General features: G+C 46.2%; 6 protein-coding genes across 6 annotated transcripts; 3 read left to right on the forward strand and 3 right to left on the reverse strand.

The window, feature by feature from the left end:
- Positions 1 to 651: 651 nt before the first annotated feature.
- C8R40DRAFT_1166715 (uncharacterized protein) lies at positions 652 to 1,953 on the forward strand (the record flags this gene model as incomplete). The annotated part of the gene is made up of 3 exons (XM_046230899.1): positions 652 to 670; positions 721 to 1,848; positions 1,916 to 1,953. 3 exons carry the CDS (start codon positions 652 to 654, stop codon positions 1,951 to 1,953), a joined length of 1,185 nt encoding a protein of 394 aa, XP_046090550.1.
- A 184-nt stretch (positions 1,954 to 2,137) lies between these two features.
- Positions 2,138 to 4,334, reverse strand: C8R40DRAFT_1234673 (uncharacterized protein; the record flags this gene model as incomplete). Its single annotated transcript, XM_046233368.1, has 2 exons — positions 3,829 to 4,334; positions 2,138 to 3,769 (listed from the first exon to the last, which is right to left on the reverse strand). Exons 1-2 carry the CDS (start codon positions 3,883 to 3,885, stop codon positions 2,138 to 2,140), a joined length of 1,689 nt encoding a protein of 562 aa, XP_046090551.1. The 5' UTR covers positions 3,886 to 4,334.
- Positions 4,335 to 6,568, forward strand: C8R40DRAFT_1086732 (NYN domain-containing protein). The gene is made up of 3 exons (XM_046227351.1): positions 4,335 to 4,627; positions 4,684 to 4,917; positions 4,965 to 6,568. Exons 1-3 carry the CDS (start codon positions 4,591 to 4,593, stop codon positions 6,497 to 6,499), a joined length of 1,806 nt encoding a protein of 601 aa, XP_046090552.1. The 5' UTR covers positions 4,335 to 4,590; the 3' UTR covers positions 6,500 to 6,568.
- Positions 6,569 to 7,814: 1,246 nt separating this feature from the next.
- On the reverse strand, positions 7,815 to 8,932 carry C8R40DRAFT_602507 (uncharacterized protein). The gene is made up of 5 exons (XM_046235590.1): positions 8,832 to 8,932; positions 8,650 to 8,772; positions 8,447 to 8,596; positions 8,279 to 8,370; positions 7,815 to 8,229 (listed from the first exon to the last, which is right to left on the reverse strand). The coding sequence occupies exons 1-5, from the start codon at positions 8,896 to 8,898 to the stop codon at positions 7,954 to 7,956; spliced, it is 708 nt and encodes a 235-aa protein (XP_046090553.1). The 5' UTR covers positions 8,899 to 8,932; the 3' UTR covers positions 7,815 to 7,953.
- Positions 8,933 to 12,319: 3,387 nt separating this feature from the next.
- Positions 12,320 to 15,006, forward strand: C8R40DRAFT_602628 (uncharacterized protein). The gene is made up of 2 exons (XM_046235592.1): positions 12,320 to 12,692; positions 12,759 to 15,006. The coding sequence occupies exons 1-2, from the start codon at positions 12,388 to 12,390 to the stop codon at positions 14,965 to 14,967; spliced, it is 2,514 nt and encodes an 837-aa protein (XP_046090554.1). The 5' UTR covers positions 12,320 to 12,387; the 3' UTR covers positions 14,968 to 15,006.
- Positions 15,007 to 15,045: 39 nt separating this feature from the next.
- C8R40DRAFT_1166720 (uncharacterized protein) lies at positions 15,046 to 17,439 on the reverse strand (the record flags this gene model as incomplete). Its single annotated transcript, XM_046230900.1, has 9 exons — positions 15,046 to 15,819; positions 15,866 to 16,001; positions 16,065 to 16,159; positions 16,355 to 16,405; positions 16,455 to 16,524; positions 16,575 to 16,891; positions 16,967 to 17,167; positions 17,218 to 17,349; positions 17,410 to 17,439. The coding sequence occupies 9 exons, from the start codon at positions 17,437 to 17,439 to the stop codon at positions 15,046 to 15,048; spliced, it is 1,806 nt and encodes a 601-aa protein (XP_046090555.1).
- Between the last annotated feature and the right edge of the window lie 86 nt (positions 17,440 to 17,525).

Consider the following 17,525-nt stretch of genomic DNA (forward strand, 5'->3'; position numbering starts at 1 on the left):
TTGAAGATGGTCGTTTTCAGTATAATAGTTGGCATAGCTCGTGCTAGCTTGAACTGAACAGGTACTAATGATTGTAAATTACATGTAATCGATCTGGCCAAGCAACTCGAGACTGTCCGTTCATCACCCGAATTCATGCAGGTCCTTGGACGGTACTCAACAGGTCGGCCTGGACTTTGCAAGATGCTCTCAAAATTGATCCTTAACTGTGTTATAATATTCCACTGTCATTACTAGACGAACATGGGCATCCCGCAGCCATCTTCAACGACTCCAAGGGCTTTTTCTATGCTCCTGGGAGAACAACTGGCATGCATATACACTTAGTATTTCAGTTGAAAGTTAGTCAAGTCGTAAAATTGACCATTGACGATAGTTATCTCTGATTTAAAATTAAGACACTTCTGTGAATGGGATAACGATATCGCGACCAAATGACAATTGAGGACTTTCATGGACCCACATATCCAATCCTTGTTAGTTGGAAAACAAAAAACCTCAGTCTTTTCTTCGCAACAATCATTTCCTGGTGAATGATTGCGGAAATGTCATTTTCCGTATGTGATACATTATTGTCTTACCGACCTGGAGGGTAAATTCGAAAGTTTAAAAAGGCTTAACCGCTCCGATTTACGAGTATCAGAACTCATCATGAATTTCCCCCCCACAAGTAGGCTTTCTCTTATATTCCGAGTCCACTGAGTGTGCTAATATTCTCAGAAGAAACCATCTTGTTACTCTTCGACACCCCGTTCGTTCGTCAAATTCTGGACGAACATCCTATCTCCCAGATTGTATCTGTGGTCGGTATAGTCACCATTGTCTGGTACCTCTATGCCGGCGAGGGTCCTCTGCTTCATCGAGCCCGAGATATCCAAGGCGCTGGAATATTTGTCATGCTGCCCTTGGGATTCAAGGCTATATTGCTCTACATCCTCTTTTGTTATATTTGCACCATTTTCTACGCCTACCCAGCTTCTCCACCTTCCAATAACAAAACTTCTTTGGCGAAAGCCCCTCACAGTGCTGGTATTACTCCACATGAAAAAAGAGTTAAGAGCCCCCAGCAGGTCACAATCCCGCTCCCCGTTGAGGGCTGGTCAATCACCGTCGAATTCTCATTGAGCCGTCCACACGTCAGATTCCTCGACTATCATTTCGAATTCGAAGAACAGTTGGACCAAACTCTCGGAAAAACCAACAGATCGGGTCAAGTTTTTGTGGAGTTTGCTGTCAATGCTGTGAATAACAGCTGGAATACAGACGCGTTTTTGCGATTCCCTTATGATGACCGTCCGTGGGACGCCCGACTCAAAGTCATTCACAAGGAGCATCGTGCGACATCAATCTATGAGTTTGCATTAACACATGCCTTGATCCGCCTTCCTCCTCCTATAATCCCTCACCAGTTTCGCAAAGGCGGGGCAGACGGGGAGGCTTGGCTAGTTGATACTCCCAATTTTATTGACTTCCAGAATTTTATCAAACGTGCTTTGGCTCCAGAACGAAGTACGGAGGATACGCCCCTAGGTTTCTCAAATACAGGTGGTGGACGCCAATTCAACAGCTACATTCCATGTGTCGACTTGACCCAAGTCTATATTCCTATCATTGTGCCTCATCTGAAAGCAATATCCTTTGGGAGTGACTCTCAGTATGGGGGTACGAGTGCCCAGCCATTCCACGGGGGCTTCCGCCAGAATATGCCTTGGACCAAATTGACCCACATTTGCTTCGATGCAGTTACGATATTTGCAGGAGACTACCGAGCAATTTTAAACTGTTGTCCAGAACTCAAAACATTCATCCTACAGAGGCCAGGCGAGAGCTATGGAACTTTGGGACTCGGTTTAGTTTGTCCAGTAGGAGTGGTTAGGCCCACTCAAATTAAAACCTTGCATTTAATTGACTGCAGAGTGGATATCCGTGGGTTCCTTTCCAACGCTGTTGTAGACCTACAGTCTGTCACAGAGCTGGTTCTCCTGTGCTCTACTACTCAATCTATTCGAACTCATGAGTTGGATATAAATTGGAAAGGCATACGCTCTATGAAACTATCAAATATATGGGGGGAAGGTTTTATTTATAGCTGCAGAACGAAACTATCTATCGATGGTAAATTAGACATAATAACTATCTAACTAGTACTTGAAATTTGTTTCTTCCTCGATTTTGATTCAATGTACTCATCCTCTGTAAGCAAGTTCCAATGAGTATGAGCGTTGGTTTTGAACCATTCAAATACTTCGTCAGGGTTGTTCTTAATCCAGGTGACTTGCAAGCAAAGCGAATACCTGGATACAGGAATAAAGAGATATTGAGATGGGTAAGGAGAGTCTGCACTGAACAACGGTTCAGACATCATAGCCCCAGTAGGAGGATGAAAGTCAGTTGCCCGGAATTCCAACATATCCAGTAGAAGGTCACCCGAAAAAGTGTGTGTTGAAAGCCAAAGTCGATTCAAGGAAGGAAGGACAGGTCCGGAATTGGTATTTAATTGCACCAAGACCCTCAACACCGCATCTGCATTATTAACAAGTAGGTTTAGCTCGGAGAGAGAGTCCATGTGAGGAGAAAGTAGAAATTCTTCAAAAAATTCGCTCTCTAACGCGTCCCCTAGGCCATTGAGGTAAGAAAATCCACTAAGGTGACAGCGAGATCGGGAAATTAGGGAGCACAGTGACTTTCGGCTTTTCTCGTCGAGTCGATTGGCCATCACTAGTACCTTCAAACTCGGTGTAGCTATTGAATCCAACAGGAAGGGCGCGTAGAATATCGTCCGGACTTCTAGAGCTCTCAGATGAGGCAAGACCAGAGGAATTGAGCGAGGAGGAGGAACACGGCCACTCACTACGCCTCCGTGCAACCGAAGGGTCCGCAAGTTCTTCAATTCAGAAATTGAGTCAAAAAAGGGGAGATCCATGAAGAAATCTCCGGAAAGATAGGTTATGTTCGTTGGAGCCAGGGGAGGCTTGTGCAGCGATAAGCCGTGCGTTTCCCATGTAACTTCCCGCAACATCGGGGAAGAGGAAGGGAAAAATTTCTCCTCAACACGTTCTACGCTCTCTGGGTTCCAAGCAAAGGAACCGGTCACATCAAAACAGAATGTCTCGAGTAACGGGTACTCGTCACGAGGAAGCGCCAGCAATGACGACTGGATAGCTGTTAAGATGAACGTGACAGCTTTCCAGCGATGGATATGAGGTCGAAGAAGGTTGATCACAACATCCGTCGTGGAACATGACTTCTCGAATTCTGATTTCTGATGGTCAATGAATATTGTTAATGGGTGATTTCCTGAGCGTTCTAACCACAATTTGGTCATCGGTATGTGACGTTCTATGGGATGTATGATCATGAATGTCGACCAGAGTGTTGGATAAGAGATTGCGATGTTTCGCCAATGCTTGCAAACTTGAACGAAAACTAGCTGTGGCGGAGGTGTTTCCTCGAGCGTCCAGTCTCGGCCAGGTAAGAGGTACAAAAAAATTTCTCGAAGAAGCTCCACAGGCAGGTAATTCACGTAGCATATACCCTCTGCTTTTATATAGAGAGATTCGAAGCCCGGAACGACCAGAATACTGCTCGTATTGTCGTTTGCAATCTGTACAGACTGAACTTGCTCTTGCCATGGCAAGAAACCGGGATTCGAGAAGGATATTTGAGGATTGTCGGCATCGAATCCTAGAAGAGTCCGTTGGAGGTAACGAATGCTATTATCGAAGTTATTGATGGGCAATATGGACAGCGAGGTCCTACCCTCCTCTGCCTAAGAAGGTGCAAACTTTAGCTGGGAATTGGGACCGGTGCATTAAGAGTAGGGCACACCTTTGAAATTTTATTCGAGGGAAACGTGCGAGGTCTAATGGAGTGTTGTAAATACATTCCGGGTGGACAATTGGGTAGGAACTTCGTAAGGAATCCAGTCAGTCCTGAAGAATGACCGGGGCAAGTTCTTCCTCACCACTGGGTCTCAACGGAGGAATCATCCCAAAATCCCTTCCGATTATATCTGCAATGCTTAATAGAACCTTGAACCGGATATAGCCACAAGGTCGCAAATCCATAGCTCTGTTGGATATTGGCTCAATTGGTCATAAGGCGAAATCAACGACGTTGCCAGATAGACAATGTTGAACAAAGCCATTAATACAAGGGCTGCCACAACTGGATTAAAAACTTGAAGAGGTAACAATTTCGCGCATATATCGTATCATGGAGCAGTAATGGATCGTTGAGTGGAGTATCTGGATTTGAAGCGCTGAGTTAAGATTGAGAGTGCAAATGACCTACATCTGCCTACTTAGCTACATATAATTTACAGAGTTTTTTTAGCCGAGTTCCACCACGTTATGTAACGACTTTTTCACTTGATCTCTTTCATCCAGGACAGGACCGCTCTACGTATCTGCTATCAATATCAAGTTGAATATGGTCGTTTTCAGTATACATAATTGGCGTAGCTCGTATAGCAAGTCAGCTTGAACCGAACAGGCCCTGATAATTGCAAATTACACGTAATCGACATCGTAGCTCTATTAGTAGGCCTTCTTCTTTTCAAGTTGCTCTCTGTCGAGTCTTTTCAGTATCATGAAAGAGGCAGAGATAGCTATCTTCTGGGATTATGGTGCGTCTGTACATGTACTCCTTACTGGGAGAGATTTGAACCAAGTCTTGTGTTAGAAAATTGTCCTGTGCCGAGCGGTGTATCAGGCCATGAAATCGTCAACCGGATCCGTACCCTTGCTCATGAGTTTGGGAGTATCAAAGTACTCAAAGCCTACACCCAACTCTCCGACCAAGCCATTCATTCTTCTCGTTCTGCTATTTTACGATCTGAACTGCAATCTTCGGGTGTCAGTATCACTGATTGTCCACATAACAACTACAAGAATGTCGCGGACCAAATGATCATAGGTGCTCAGCTTGGTTTCTGATCAAAACTTGGCTTCATTTTATTGCAGTGGACATGCTCGCATTTGCGATGGACAATTCTTCCGGTTCTCTATCGACACCCACGATTATGCTTATCTCTGGGGATAGAGATTTCGCATATGCATTGTCTGTGTTACGATTGAGGAGATACAATGTTGTCGTTGTAGGACCTTCGACTGTTCATTCAAGCCTTCGAGCCCAGGCTTCGAGTTTTTTCGAATGGAATGGGAATGTTTTGGATGGGCCTGGAAGAGACGTTGATTCGTCGTATTTACGATCTAGCCATTCCCGAATTCGATCTCGTTCCAGTAACGACGTTGTGATGACAATGACCAACTCCCCCCTATCTCGTACGACGACACTCGTTACGCCCGCTTCGGGCGGTGGTTCTTGTTTTCTTTCAAACCTTCGAGCATCCCACACTTTGAAAGAAGACTCGGGATTTGAACAGGTTCCTCCTCCGGCTCTTGCTTCTACCTATAGACCCTCCAGGATGGGTCTTGCGGAGCCGTTCTCTGAGACTTCCTCTTGTTCCGTCCGACCCTATAGTACTACTCGCCTTCAAGCGACAAGCAAAAGTCCACCAGGATGTTCCGCTTTCACCGAGCAATTGTTCGAACTCGAAGAACCATTGTATCATAATGATGAGAGAACCACAAGGGCTGTCACAAACATTTCGAATGTTGCGGCTGCTTCTTGCTCGAAAAACACACAACCGTCGTATTCATCGTCTATAGATCCTTCGATTCGCTCTGACATCGATACCAATTCGTTCGCAACTCGATTGACTCCAACGAATGAACGACATTCAAAAACCGAAGTCATCGCCCCAACGCCAAGTCGAAATCGATCCCTGCCCCGTGCACCACTTCCACCGACGCCTAGACCTCGTAGTGCGGATTCATATTTACCCAAGAAACTTAAACCAACTGACGTTACTCTCCGGACCACCAAATTCTCTACTACTACTATCGCGAAATCTCCAAAAGCTCGAACCAAACCATTGCAAACAGGTACTATCAACATTTCGGATGAAAATACCTCTGCCATTGCTGTCGAAAGTTCTTCAACGTTGCCAAAACACGTTCTCAGTGGTGGAGTTATGTTGTCTTCGTTTTCAACCCTTCCTCGTAGCGTCGTTGGGGTTCCCTCCGACAAGACGGCCCCCCCAGGGCCAGGAATTTTATCTTCTTGGACCCGTTCGCCAGCTGCTAGTGATGCATTCTCAGCATCTCCACCTTCGTCTATGCGTGCACCGCTGCCACCATCGTCACCATCGCCTTTTTCAACCCAAGACCCCTTCATTCCACGTAACTTTCTTTTCCTTGTCCAGCATCTCGAAAAACTCCGACTCAAAGGCACTCCAGCACCTTCTAGATCTGACGTATCATTCGCCTTGATGAAGAAAGATAAGCAAACCTATCAACGTGCGGGGTGTACCAAGTTCAAAGACTACACAAACAAAGCCGAGCAGCTTGGTTTGGTAAAACTCGGAGGTAGGGAAGGGGAAGCGTGGATACAGTTGCATCCTGATTTACAGGGAAGGATAGAGGTGAATGAATGAAGTCGATTGTCTTTTTCTTGTCGTAGGAAATTGGAATCTCGGAGGATACTTGTGTTCTCAGTTTCTTCAAGACCATTTTGATTCACATATAGCATTTATATAATACAAGTTAGACTGTTTGAAGCTGGCTCGTAGCATCCTGTGTAGAATGATCCACAAATACTTTTCATTCTCTTCCGATCAATCCGAAACGTCGTAATCCGATGGAGCAAAACCAAGGCTAGGGTCGTAATAATCTGCAAATTCTCCTCCCACTTCCCAATCATAAATTGTCCTTCCTGACAATGTAACACCGAATACACCAGGTCGGTCTGCACAAATTTTGGATTATGTGATTTTCACGATACTCAGCGTTGTCACTCACAATCATGTGTATCATACCCAATTACACCTTGTCCTTGTCCTTGCCCTCGTCGTCTAGATCTTCTATTACCACCTCTACCTCTACCTCCTCCTCTTGCACCATTAGCTCCACCTCCACCACCTCCGCCTCCTCCATTACCTCCGCCATTATCTCCACCTCCTCCATTACCTCCACCTCCGCCTCCACCTCCACCTCCACCTCCTCTGCCGCCACCTCTCCCTTCACCTCTTCCGATTCCACCACCTGCACCCCCTTCTTCTCTGCCCCTACTACCTTCTCCCCTCCCTCTACCACTTCCACTATGAGCTTCGACCCTCCCTCTATCGCTACCTCTGCCTCCTCTACCTCCACTTGTTCCTCTGATCCTTCCATCTCCCCTTCCTGCTATTCTTCCGGTCCCCCTTGTCCCCCTTCCTTGACCGGTTCCAATATTCCCGTCATCGCTCTCACTACTATCGCCGGCGCCTCCGATAACATTCCCACGACCAGTACCACCTGTGCCTCTAGCTCTGCCTTGTGCCTCAGCACCTTGCTGCGCACCTCCTCTTCTTGACCTTCTCCTCCTCCTCCCATTTGCGCCTCTACTACCAGCGGTTGAAGCTCTTTCGCCGTTTAATACAGTGCTTCCTGCAACTTGACCAGCCTCGCCTATCCTAATGAGACACGTTTGACAAAATGGTGCATCCGATAACTACCTGATACAGTCTTTTTTCACACAGCGAATATGTAATGAAAGCAAGTAGAATTTGAACCCAAGTCATTTGAATGAACTAGAGTTACGAACACACCTGTGATTGCTGCGGAGCCTCCATCTTGACGGTTTTGGATGCAACCCTTGAAGTTGAAGTTCAACCTCCAAAAAGAGTCATCTCATACAATTCCCAACTCACAGGGTCAAGCGCTCACATGCCACCTACATACAGTATATACTTTTTAATCATACACTCAGGATGGCTTCAGTCATTGACTACCTGCGCTACCTTCTTCATCTGTACCGTTGAAAGCGAAGCTCTGTCAAATATAACGGCGCATGTTCCACGACGCTTATTGGCTGCCTCTACAGCGCTCCAATCTTCAAATGGTGCTGAATTCAGTTTTTCTCTTTTCTGGGCTTCCTTCTTGATCTCGTTTTTCTCTCGCCTTCGTTGCTGATTCCACGACTTTTGGCTATCCTCTGCAGCGCTCTTTTTGTCTCTCCCTCTGGAAACGAAGCCAAATCAAAGTATACAGGTGCATATTCCAAGATCCATTCAGGTTTAACTTCCGTGACTGTCCTGATATATGGCCTTTTTGTCAAGACGAACTCGTTGTACAAAACCCATTCAGGTTGCGGATCGAGGCCGCAAGAAGGATGAAGAGCGACGACCTAGAAGAAAGTCAACATCAGACAACGAATGAGTGAGAGTACCATTTACCTGATTGTCCTTGACCGTCAAATAACTGTCTATTTCTCCCTCCTTATGTGCCACATGCATGAAAAATCCACAAGTCAGTGCTTGTCGTATCCCTACCGTAGCAGAAGAAAGATATATTCAGGCAAACAGTTGATGTTATATCAACAAGTTGAATGGACTGAGACTGACCTAGATTCCGCTTTTTTTCATCTTCCAAGCTTATCACATCTATGTCGTACTTTTCCATCGTCCTCAACAGGTGCGCGCGCACATTTTCCGCCTGCGCAAGGGCACGAGCCGACAGAAAGTTGTTCCATGCCCAGTTACGATCGTGTTTATCTGTTGACAGTCATGAATTGAATTGCCATCTATACCGAAATCGAGATACCCACTCTGCGAATAATTGTTGAACACGTTCAACATCGTCAAATGGTCGCCCTCGGGGACGGTGAGCATGGCTTTCGCTTGGTCCGCAGCGGCTCGTTGATTTGGTGGCCGAAGCCAGACATTCGGAACTGAGGAACGTAGCGAAGTTAGAAAAATAACGATATTAACGTACGAGATTATAACTGACTGCTCAGCATCGCCGTGATCGTTAGTATCTCGTTGGAGACTTTGAACTCCGGCGAAACGATCAGCATCTTGGCGAGCTAGAAGAGGGGTAATTAGAATTCGACAGATGACTAGGGCGAGGCGATGGATTCACCTGAGGATCTAGTGGGAACTCTGCCATCACTCCTCCTAATGCCGTTAGTTCACCTTCGTCGTCCAGCGCAGCAAGATAATTGAGAAGTTCTATTGCACGCATGAGTGTTTCTGGTGCTGGGGCATCGAGGTAGTCGAATCGGACAAGATCCTGTTGTAAGGTCAGTGAGAAAAAGCTCTAAGGAGTGTCCGGAACCACCTTGATCCCCAATTTGGCCAATTCCAGCACTGCATTAGCGAGATTTGACCGCAAGATTTCCGGGTGGGTCTGCTCTTCGAGTTCGGATATGAAATCCTTTTCAGTATACAGCCTGCGATGAAGACGGACGGAAGTTAGACAAGCAAGTGAATATCTCAAAGAATCACTGACCTAAAGCATTTCCCTGGCCTAGTACGCCCTGCACGACCGGCCCTCTGCTGAGCGGATGCTTTTGATATCGGTGATACGAGTAATGACTCAACTCGAATTCTTGGGTTGTAGACCTTTTGTTTTGAGAAGCCTGGATCGACGACGTATACAATACCGTCGATCGTGAGTGAAGTCTCGGCGATATTTGTTGACACGACGACCTTCCGGCCTGGTGGATATCCTTCCTGCGAGGGTTTCGGTGCAGCGTCGAATATACGTTGTTGCTGTTGCGGGGGTAAGGAGGAATATAATGGTACACACATGAGCGGGCCTACACTCGAAGAATCTGTGTTGAGCAGGTCATCTGCTTCGAGTTTAATTTTTCTACATGCGTCCTCGATTTCTTCTTCACCAGTGAGAAAGAGCAGGATGTCTCCCGGGTCTTCGGCGCGGTGAATCATTAAAACAGTCCGGATGGCAGCTTCAACGAAGTCCGGCTCGGGCTCCTGGGTATAGAATATCTCGACAGGGTGTGTTCGGCCAGGAACTTTGAATAAAGGTGCAGGTGAAGGCTCTTCGCCAGCTGCAGAGTCGTGGAGGGAGAAATATGATTGGAATTTAACTGCGTCAAGCGTAGCAGACATGACAATAATCTTCAAGTCCTTCCGCCGTTTAGCGATATTTTTCAGTAAACCCATGAGAATACCCGTTGCAAGACTTCTTTCGTGAGCTTCGTCCAAAATGATGGTGCTATACCTCGACAACTCTTTATCGTTCATCGCTTCTCTCAACAGCGTACCATCCGTCATATACTTGAGAAAAGTTGTGCCCGCCTCAGTCATATCTTCAAAACGGATTGAATATCCCACTTGCTTCCCGAGCTCAACATCCATCTCATCAGCCACACGCTGGGCAACACTCATTGCAGCTACTCGCCGAGGTTGTGTACATGCGATTGACTTCCCTTTAATATGCGGCAAATCCGAGTAGGTAACAAATTGTGGTATCTGTGTAGATTTTCCGGATCCGGTCTCTCCGACCAGGATAATGATTTGATTTCTCAAGAACAATTCGAGAAATTCGTCCATCTGGGAGTAAACCGGTAGAGCGCGTCGGGCTTCTAATATTTTTCGGTACTGAGCAGAATGAGGTAATTTGGTGAATGGATTCAAGTGGTGTTCCATTGCTTTGCGGACTTGCTCCCCTTTCACTTTACGAGGGAGATATTCGAACAATGGTTCCTTTTCTGATGAGGAAGATGAAGATGAAGACGCAGCACCCCGCCGAGAAGGAGGGAGACGGGCCAAGTATGGGTTGTCGACCATCAGACTAAAGAATTTGTACTGAGTTGAGACTTGAGACCCTGGGATAGCTCACCAATGGTGGATGGGCCTGGTGTGGGCTATAATTAAGCTTTGGGGCGTCTGGGAAGCTAACTGTGAATAAGGTCCTCATGATCACTGGGAAAGGAATGGGCGCTTATATCTATACAATTGACACCAGCCGGCGGTCCCTCTCGCTCCTTCTATTCTTTCCTTATCCAAAACCTTTTGTCCTTCTTGCCTGCGCTACCAGCTCCAACTTCGTTCAAAGAGGTTCAATAACCCCCACATACGATGTTCAATTTTGCGGCTTGCCGTATTTATAGGTATCATCCTGTTTAGCGTGTTTGTCCAGTTCAGCAGGGAATGTTTTCGTCCTGCAAATTTCCATTGCCAGCTGACATCGACACTCCCCGATCAGTCTGGTTGCTGGTTTCGCGAAATAGCTTTTTTGTCGCGCGGAAGAGTTAAAAATGATGGATCAACTGGAGGTCGAGGACTCGAATTCTCTACTTCCCAGTCTGCGCAAAGCAATTCGAAGTCCAAAGGCTCCAAAGGCCAGAAGAAAAAGGTTGCCGTCTCTACAAAAATTCCTACTTTCGCTGTAAAGTCTTCATCCAAGTCCAAACTAGTATTCAGATAGCAAAATCAAAAGTCCCTGAAGCTATATTCGTCACTCTGGACCAAATCATCGAGCTACGCTCCGGGGTTGCTTCGTTTTACAGCCCACCAGAATTCATCTGGCAACGTTATGGAGCATAATCCTCGACACCAGCACTTCGTAGAGTGCTTGCGACAAATTCGTGGACTACTTGAGCTCTGTCCAACCACCAAGTCTGACAAATCATTGAATAAATTAACCGAATTCATGAGTCTTCTCGGGCTCGAGGAGATCTCCATTTCAACGTCGACCACTGTTTCCGTTCGTCCCGCGCAGGGTCTGGATGAAGATTGGCTTCTAAGTGACCTCAAAGGGAAACTGTCAAAAAATACAGAAGAGCCTGTCATAAGAATGCACGATCGACCTCTGAGCAACTTATCTATCACTGCCGACGAAGATTATGGAAAGGACGAGATCGAAATACTGCCGTGGATGTTTCTCACACGATCTTGCTCGTCTTCGAGAATACATCGGTGATATATGGGAACAGTATTGTTGAAAGGAGACGAATCTCGTTACCGCCTCATCCTTGACGAAGCAGGCTGGTGAGATTGTCAAGGAAATGGAGGAAGATTTCCGACCCTCTCACTCCAAACTATTTCCTGATGGAAAAACTGCATACCTAGACTTGGTCAAAGTGTTGTTCCGCATGAATCCATTCGATTAGACCTTTTCGTGGTAGAAAGAATGTCGGCTTCGATACTACGACGGTGGTCAAAGCGGGCACAGAAAGAACTCATCGCATGTTTTGGGTCTGGGTACATGGAGTGCCCTGGCGAGATATTTTTCTTACCCTGCTGCATGTTGATGGGTATGGAAGGTTACAAATATTACAAGGATACATATCCTGACATGAGTAATAAGGAGCTCGTTGAGTGCATAGTCAATGAGCCGTCCGATCTTTAGAGGAGGGAAGGGAAATTTGGTCGAAAGTGGTGCTGCAATCTTTTCGATTGGCTATGTAGAAACGTCTGTAACGGTAACGCTAGTTGATATGATAATTTGCTTGTTCGTTGTGAAGACTTATGCCAGCGCTTATCTGCGCTTATGCTTCGAGACGAAGGGCGCTTGTTCTCAACCGTGACGTTCACCCATGCCTAACCCTCAACTTCCGAATGACATTGAGACTTCCCGGTCCAAATATAAAAACCTTACTGCCAGGTTTTTGAAGTGGCTTTCTTGTCGTGCAGAAGATATGAAAATTACGTCGCTGGATGAACTAGAAGACGAATCGACTTCTGGATCCGTTTTGCAGTCCAAGACAAAAATCAATCCGTCAAGACGCACCAATGCTCATGGAAAAAAGAAAAAGACAACCGCTCAAAGTCCAGTGACGCCGAAAACGACATTACCCACTGTTTTCACTGTCGGTCTTCTCGTGAGATTGGCAGAAAAAATGTATGTCAAAATTACTTACTGAGAACAGCTGAGAACATCGATACTAAACCCTGGGCTGGATTTTAGCACTCAAGTCACAAATTTGAAGGTTCCCGACGCTGTCTTCACCGTTTTGGATGATATTATAGAGCTACGTTCGGAGGTAGCTTCCTTTTACCATCGCCAGGGGTCCCATCCTAGATTAATCGAATCTAATCATCGGCATCGACACTTCATAGAATGTCTACGCAAAATCCGCCGTTATCTCGAACTCTGTCCCACCAGTAGGCCTGACAATGCGTTAGTCAAACTGGGAGAGTTTATGAGTCTCCTGGGAATCGACGACAATTCCGCTCCTGTGTCATCTGTTCAACCTCCTTTGGATGAAGATTGGCTTCCTGATAACCTCAGAAGAAAAGCATCCACGAAGAAAGAAAATCCTACAACTCCGATGCATGATCGACCACTCAGCGAGTTCTCTATCATCGCCGACGGAGACAATGGAAAGGACGAGTCTGAAGTACTTGCTTGGATGTTCTTCCACGATCTTGCCCGCCTTCGGGAGCACGTCCGTGGTATCTGGGGACAGTATTGTCAAAAGGAGATCACACTCGTCACTGCCTCCTTCCTCACAACACAGTCCATTGAGATCGTAAAGGAAATGGAAGAAGACTTCTTCAGTTCCCATTCTCAACTCTTTTCTGGATATCTAGATCTCGTCAAAGTGATGTTCCGCATGCACCCAAAACTTGACATTCGGTCCGTAGTCCAGGAGTTGATCATGATGGATTCATCGACCGTTGACTTTACCATGTCGCGAATTTTCCATAGCCTGTGGCAATTCGGTATGACCTTGATTGCGGGTAATGTCCCTTGTCCTAAACCGGGTTTTTTTCCTACTTTCCATCCCGAGGATGATCGTTCTTCTATGGACGATGAACAACTGGCCGCTGAGGACCTCGCCATTCTTATGCCTCATCTTTCAGAAGTAGCGATGCAGTGTAAATTATCTTCGACTGAGGTGGGTAAACGGGCCAAGAAGTCGGATCGCACAACAGTAGATGAACAAGCGCTCGTTCGGGATATGCGCGCTTTTATCATCGATAGTTCCCGGCCGAAACCTTTCCATCTAATCTTCCAGTGGGCAGTCTACAAAGATACAGTACTGGTGACCCGCAAACAGTTGAAACGACCGCTTGAAGAACTGCTTCAGTTTTCTCGTCACATTATGTCGAGTTTCAATTTCTGGAAGCAAGACTACGATTTCCGATTCTACAGTGATAACGATGTTGACTCTCTGCGTCCCGCTATCCACGAATTCATCCAGCTAGTACAAAGTCATGTGCTCACCGATCGTTTGGGCTCGTGGAAAGACCAAAATCACATCGCCAATCTGACTCCATACCAACTTTGGCATTACAATCCTTGGGCATGCGGCGCCGCTTTGTACTCGCTCCTTCTTCAAATCCACCATACTATGGTTCAAGTCTTGAATGGTACTGGTTATCTAGGTTCGGTCGCCCATTTATACCATGCCCTTCGTGTCCACGGCCAAGTTGAACGCGAATGGCCTCACATGGACAAGATCCTGGAGATAGTTAAGGAATGTGCATTTAATGATCATTTTCCTGAGAAGGGAAAATGTTTAATGTCATTCTCCGGTTTCCTGGGTAGTGATCCAGCCTTGAGCCAAGGACGCATAACTCCCGGGTACAAATCCAATGGGTATGGGACTGGTGTGCTTCCAAAGGACTTCGGTGGCAGCCTTCCAGGAAGGCTCTCAGAATTGTACCATTATAGGTTGACTGATAGTCTCGTCGCAGAGTTATTCCCTCGTCAAGGAGAGCTTACTGTAGCAAGACGCTCCCGGATAGGCATTCCTCCCCAGCCTCGGCTCCGTTTCGGAGGCAAACGATGTGACGCGTTCAGCTTGTTGGACGTTTTGAAGCAGCGAATTGAAAGTGATCTTATCAACACGGCCTTGGGACTGGACCTTTTTGCTGTTCAGAGGATGTCAATCTCTATACTGAGACGGTGGTCAAATAGGACGAAAGAAGAATTTATAGGATGTTTCGGACCCGGATATATGGAACGTCCAACTCAAATAGTCTTTTTGCCTGGCTATATGTTAAAGGGCATAGAATATTTCGGAAAGTACAGGGATGGTAATCGTGGCATGAGTCGGGAGTTGGTGGATCGCATAGTCAAGGAGGCAGTCCGATCTTTGGAAGAGGGAAGAGAGGACTTGGAAAAGTCACTTGACGGCGGCGCAAAAATGTTCTTCTTGTCTAAGTGATACAACCATCGTTGTACGCTATGGAGGGGAGACTAGGAAATATATTTATTTTACAAGTGTGCAATTTTGTTTAACCATCTATATCAGGAAACAGCATCCACAACCATCTTCTGAAGAATCAATTAATTTGTGAGTTAGGAACTCGGCACTAGTACATGCAGGTGTGTGGTTCCAGTTTTCCTCTGAAATTGAAGTGGAAGGCAATGTATACGGTGAATGAGGGGCAATGGAGGAGTTAGAATGAAGCGGGTCAGAAGTTGTTAACTTTTGGAAGAAGTTGCATACAGTCTTGTCGTTGCCGCCAATCGCAACTGCCGGAGATACTTCTGTCTGGATTTGATATCTACCCCAAGTAGCCCACCACTCTTCTGCCTCCTCTTCTGCTTGATACCCAAACACCTCAGAGGCCTCTACCCGCTCCGGGGAGATTTCCAATCTATCACCAGTGTTAGCCGTGAGATTTGCATTTTTCACTTGGTAACACAGTCCCTCTTCTTCTTCTTCTTCCACATCGTCGTCAAAGTCAGTTTTGAAAAAATCTGCAATTTCAGGTGGTACTGGAACGACTGCGAGTTCCACCAAATCCCTTCTCGCTCGCATCCCTTGATCTCTGACGTTTCTTTCCGCCTCACTGGATCCAGGCATAGTCATATAGTGTATGATTCCGACCTCTCTAGTTTGCACGGAGGCACAACGTTGGTACCGAATGGATTGAAATGCAGCGAGAATAGTTGGAATATAGGAAACCAGTCCGCAAGATTTTGAACGCCAGGAAAGGGATTGAGGGGCGAATAATCTGGCTAGAACGGCGCCATCTTCGACAGATAGAGCACACGATTGCACCGAACCAGGCTGGAATTTGGGGTTAAATAGTGAAGAAGAAAGGGAAAAGGCTTACGGGTAACGGATGCGCTGCTTCCCCAATCACTACTAAACTCCCATCTACCCATGTCTCAAGAACGCTCTCGTGAATAAGGGGGGCATATGTCAAGCTCGAAAATGTTTCTGAGGCAATGCGGGATAATTTGAGAAGGCTAACAAGGAGATACTTAGCTCAAATGAAGGTTAGTGATTCATAAGGGGTCCTCGTATTGTACCTTGACTCCGCTCCATACAATACATGTTGTAAATCCCGAGCTTGGACTCCAGACTCCAGTCCATAGACATTCAGGAAGAAATTGCTGCTGTTGCCCTGATGTACCGTGTCAGCTTTTGGTTGAACCTTGGAAGGGTGAAAGTAAGGAAGGAAGAATTACACAACACAAGATTGAATGATAGCTATCCGAGATTTATCCGGGATGCAGCACAGTTATCAATTTGCGCTCGTAAGAGACTCCCAGAGGAATGGTATCGAAAAAAGCGAAGTTCTCAGAAGGAAGTAGCTTACGCTAGGAAACCCAATAGCTGAATGTTCATGGCCAATCCAGACGAACATATCCTGCAATGACGCTTAGGCCCGCACAATCCAAGATAAACGATGAACCTACGTTCTCCCTACGATTTATCAGATATGCAAGTTGTGGGTCGTTGATGATTGATTTTTTGGGTATGGATGCGCTATGAGACGACGGAATGGGAAAGGAAATGCAAGTAAGAAAACAAGATACCTGAACATTTTGAACTTTGCGCTCTCGATCCTGGCGCCGGGTTTGGCTTCACCATACGCTGGTTGATCTTTTCCACAAGATTTATCATTATGAGCATAATCATCTGGAGGAACGGCGGAAGCAGAGATGTATTTCCGAGTCAGACCGTTGACACCATCTGCCCCGATCAGTAGATCGGCATAAACCGTCTCCCCGCTTTCCAATGAGACGGAAGGCGAGATGGAACGGGTTTTCAAAGACACGATTTTTGTCCCAAACCGTACGCATACCCCTTGCGAGATCGTCTCGCGGTAAAGAAGGGACCACAGCGCAGAATACTAGACAGTAGGTGACGGTGAATACGACTCGAGAGACAGAGATGAGGAAATAAGAATTAAAACGAGAGTACATACAGTGGTTAGCCTGAACTCCCCGCCTGTTTCTTTGAGCACCTCTTTGTCCCATGTCAGGCTTCCAAGGTAAGTCCCATTGTTATAGGAAAGCATATTCATCGTTTTAGGTTTTGATGATATTTCCTTCAGTTCGGCTTCGAGACCCCATTCACACAGTATCTTATGCAAATTAGGTGCAATGCGGAAGCCCCTGCTGAGCTTCTACCACGGTATGGGCCCATTCTTTCCATAAACAAAAGATTAAAACTTACTTCAGTTATCGTTGAGTCCTTCTCTAACACAGTCACTCGATGTCCTGCGCGCCGTAGAGCAATAGCAGCTGAGAGTCCGGATATGCTTCCTCCGATGATAATCCCGTGTAGTTCAATGGTTGGAGGAGTTGTCTGTATTCAAACAAACAACTTAAATGAGATAGGTAGTGCAAAAATATGCTACACTCTTACCTCCTCTGGTGTCGTCAAGTTGGAAGCCATAAGTTGATGTGGTAGAAAGACCCGTAAAGTAAGCTGTTAAGTACTCTGGAAACTATAAACCATTATCAGCTCCTCCTGAATTGGAG

This window comes from Lentinula edodes (assembly GCF_021015755.1).
Source record: "Lentinula edodes strain Le(Bin) 0899 ss11 chromosome Unknown C8R40scaffold_4, whole genome shotgun sequence".
NCBI classification, from domain to species: domain Eukaryota; kingdom Fungi; phylum Basidiomycota; class Agaricomycetes; order Agaricales; family Omphalotaceae; genus Lentinula; species Lentinula edodes.

What these genes read in the sequence shown, in the direction of transcription:
- C8R40DRAFT_1086732 (XM_046227351.1), top strand. Translation starts at nt 4,591, where the DNA reads ATGAAAGAGGCAGAGATAGCTATCTTCTGGGATTATG. An exon ending in AGCTATCTTCTGGGATTATG is followed by an intron (nt 4,628 to 4,683) that starts GTGCGTCTGTAC and finishes GTCTTGTGTTAG; the next exon opens with AAAATTGTCCTGTGCCGAGC. An exon ending in CGCGGACCAAATGATCATAG is followed by an intron (nt 4,918 to 4,964) that starts GTGCTCAGCTTG and finishes ATTTTATTGCAG; the next exon opens with TGGACATGCTCGCATTTGCG.
- C8R40DRAFT_602507 (XM_046235590.1), bottom strand. Translation starts at nt 8,898, where the DNA reads ATGCTGATCGTTTCGCCGGAGTTCAAAGTCTCCAACGAGATACTAACG. An exon ending in GATCACGGCGATGCTGAGCA is followed by an intron (nt 8,773 to 8,831) that starts GTCAGTTATAAT and finishes TACGTTCCTCAG; the next exon opens with TTCCGAATGTCTGGCTTCGG. An exon ending in TGAAAAAAAGCGGAATCTAG is followed by an intron (nt 8,371 to 8,446) that starts GTCAGTCTCAGT and finishes CTGCTACGGTAG; the next exon opens with GGATACGACAAGCACTGACT.
- C8R40DRAFT_602628 (XM_046235592.1), top strand. Translation starts at nt 12,388, where the DNA reads ATGCCTAACCCTCAACTTCCGAATGACATTGAGACTTCCCGGTCCAAA. An exon ending in GTGAGATTGGCAGAAAAAAT is followed by an intron (nt 12,693 to 12,758) that starts GTATGTCAAAAT and finishes GCTGGATTTTAG; the next exon opens with CACTCAAGTCACAAATTTGA.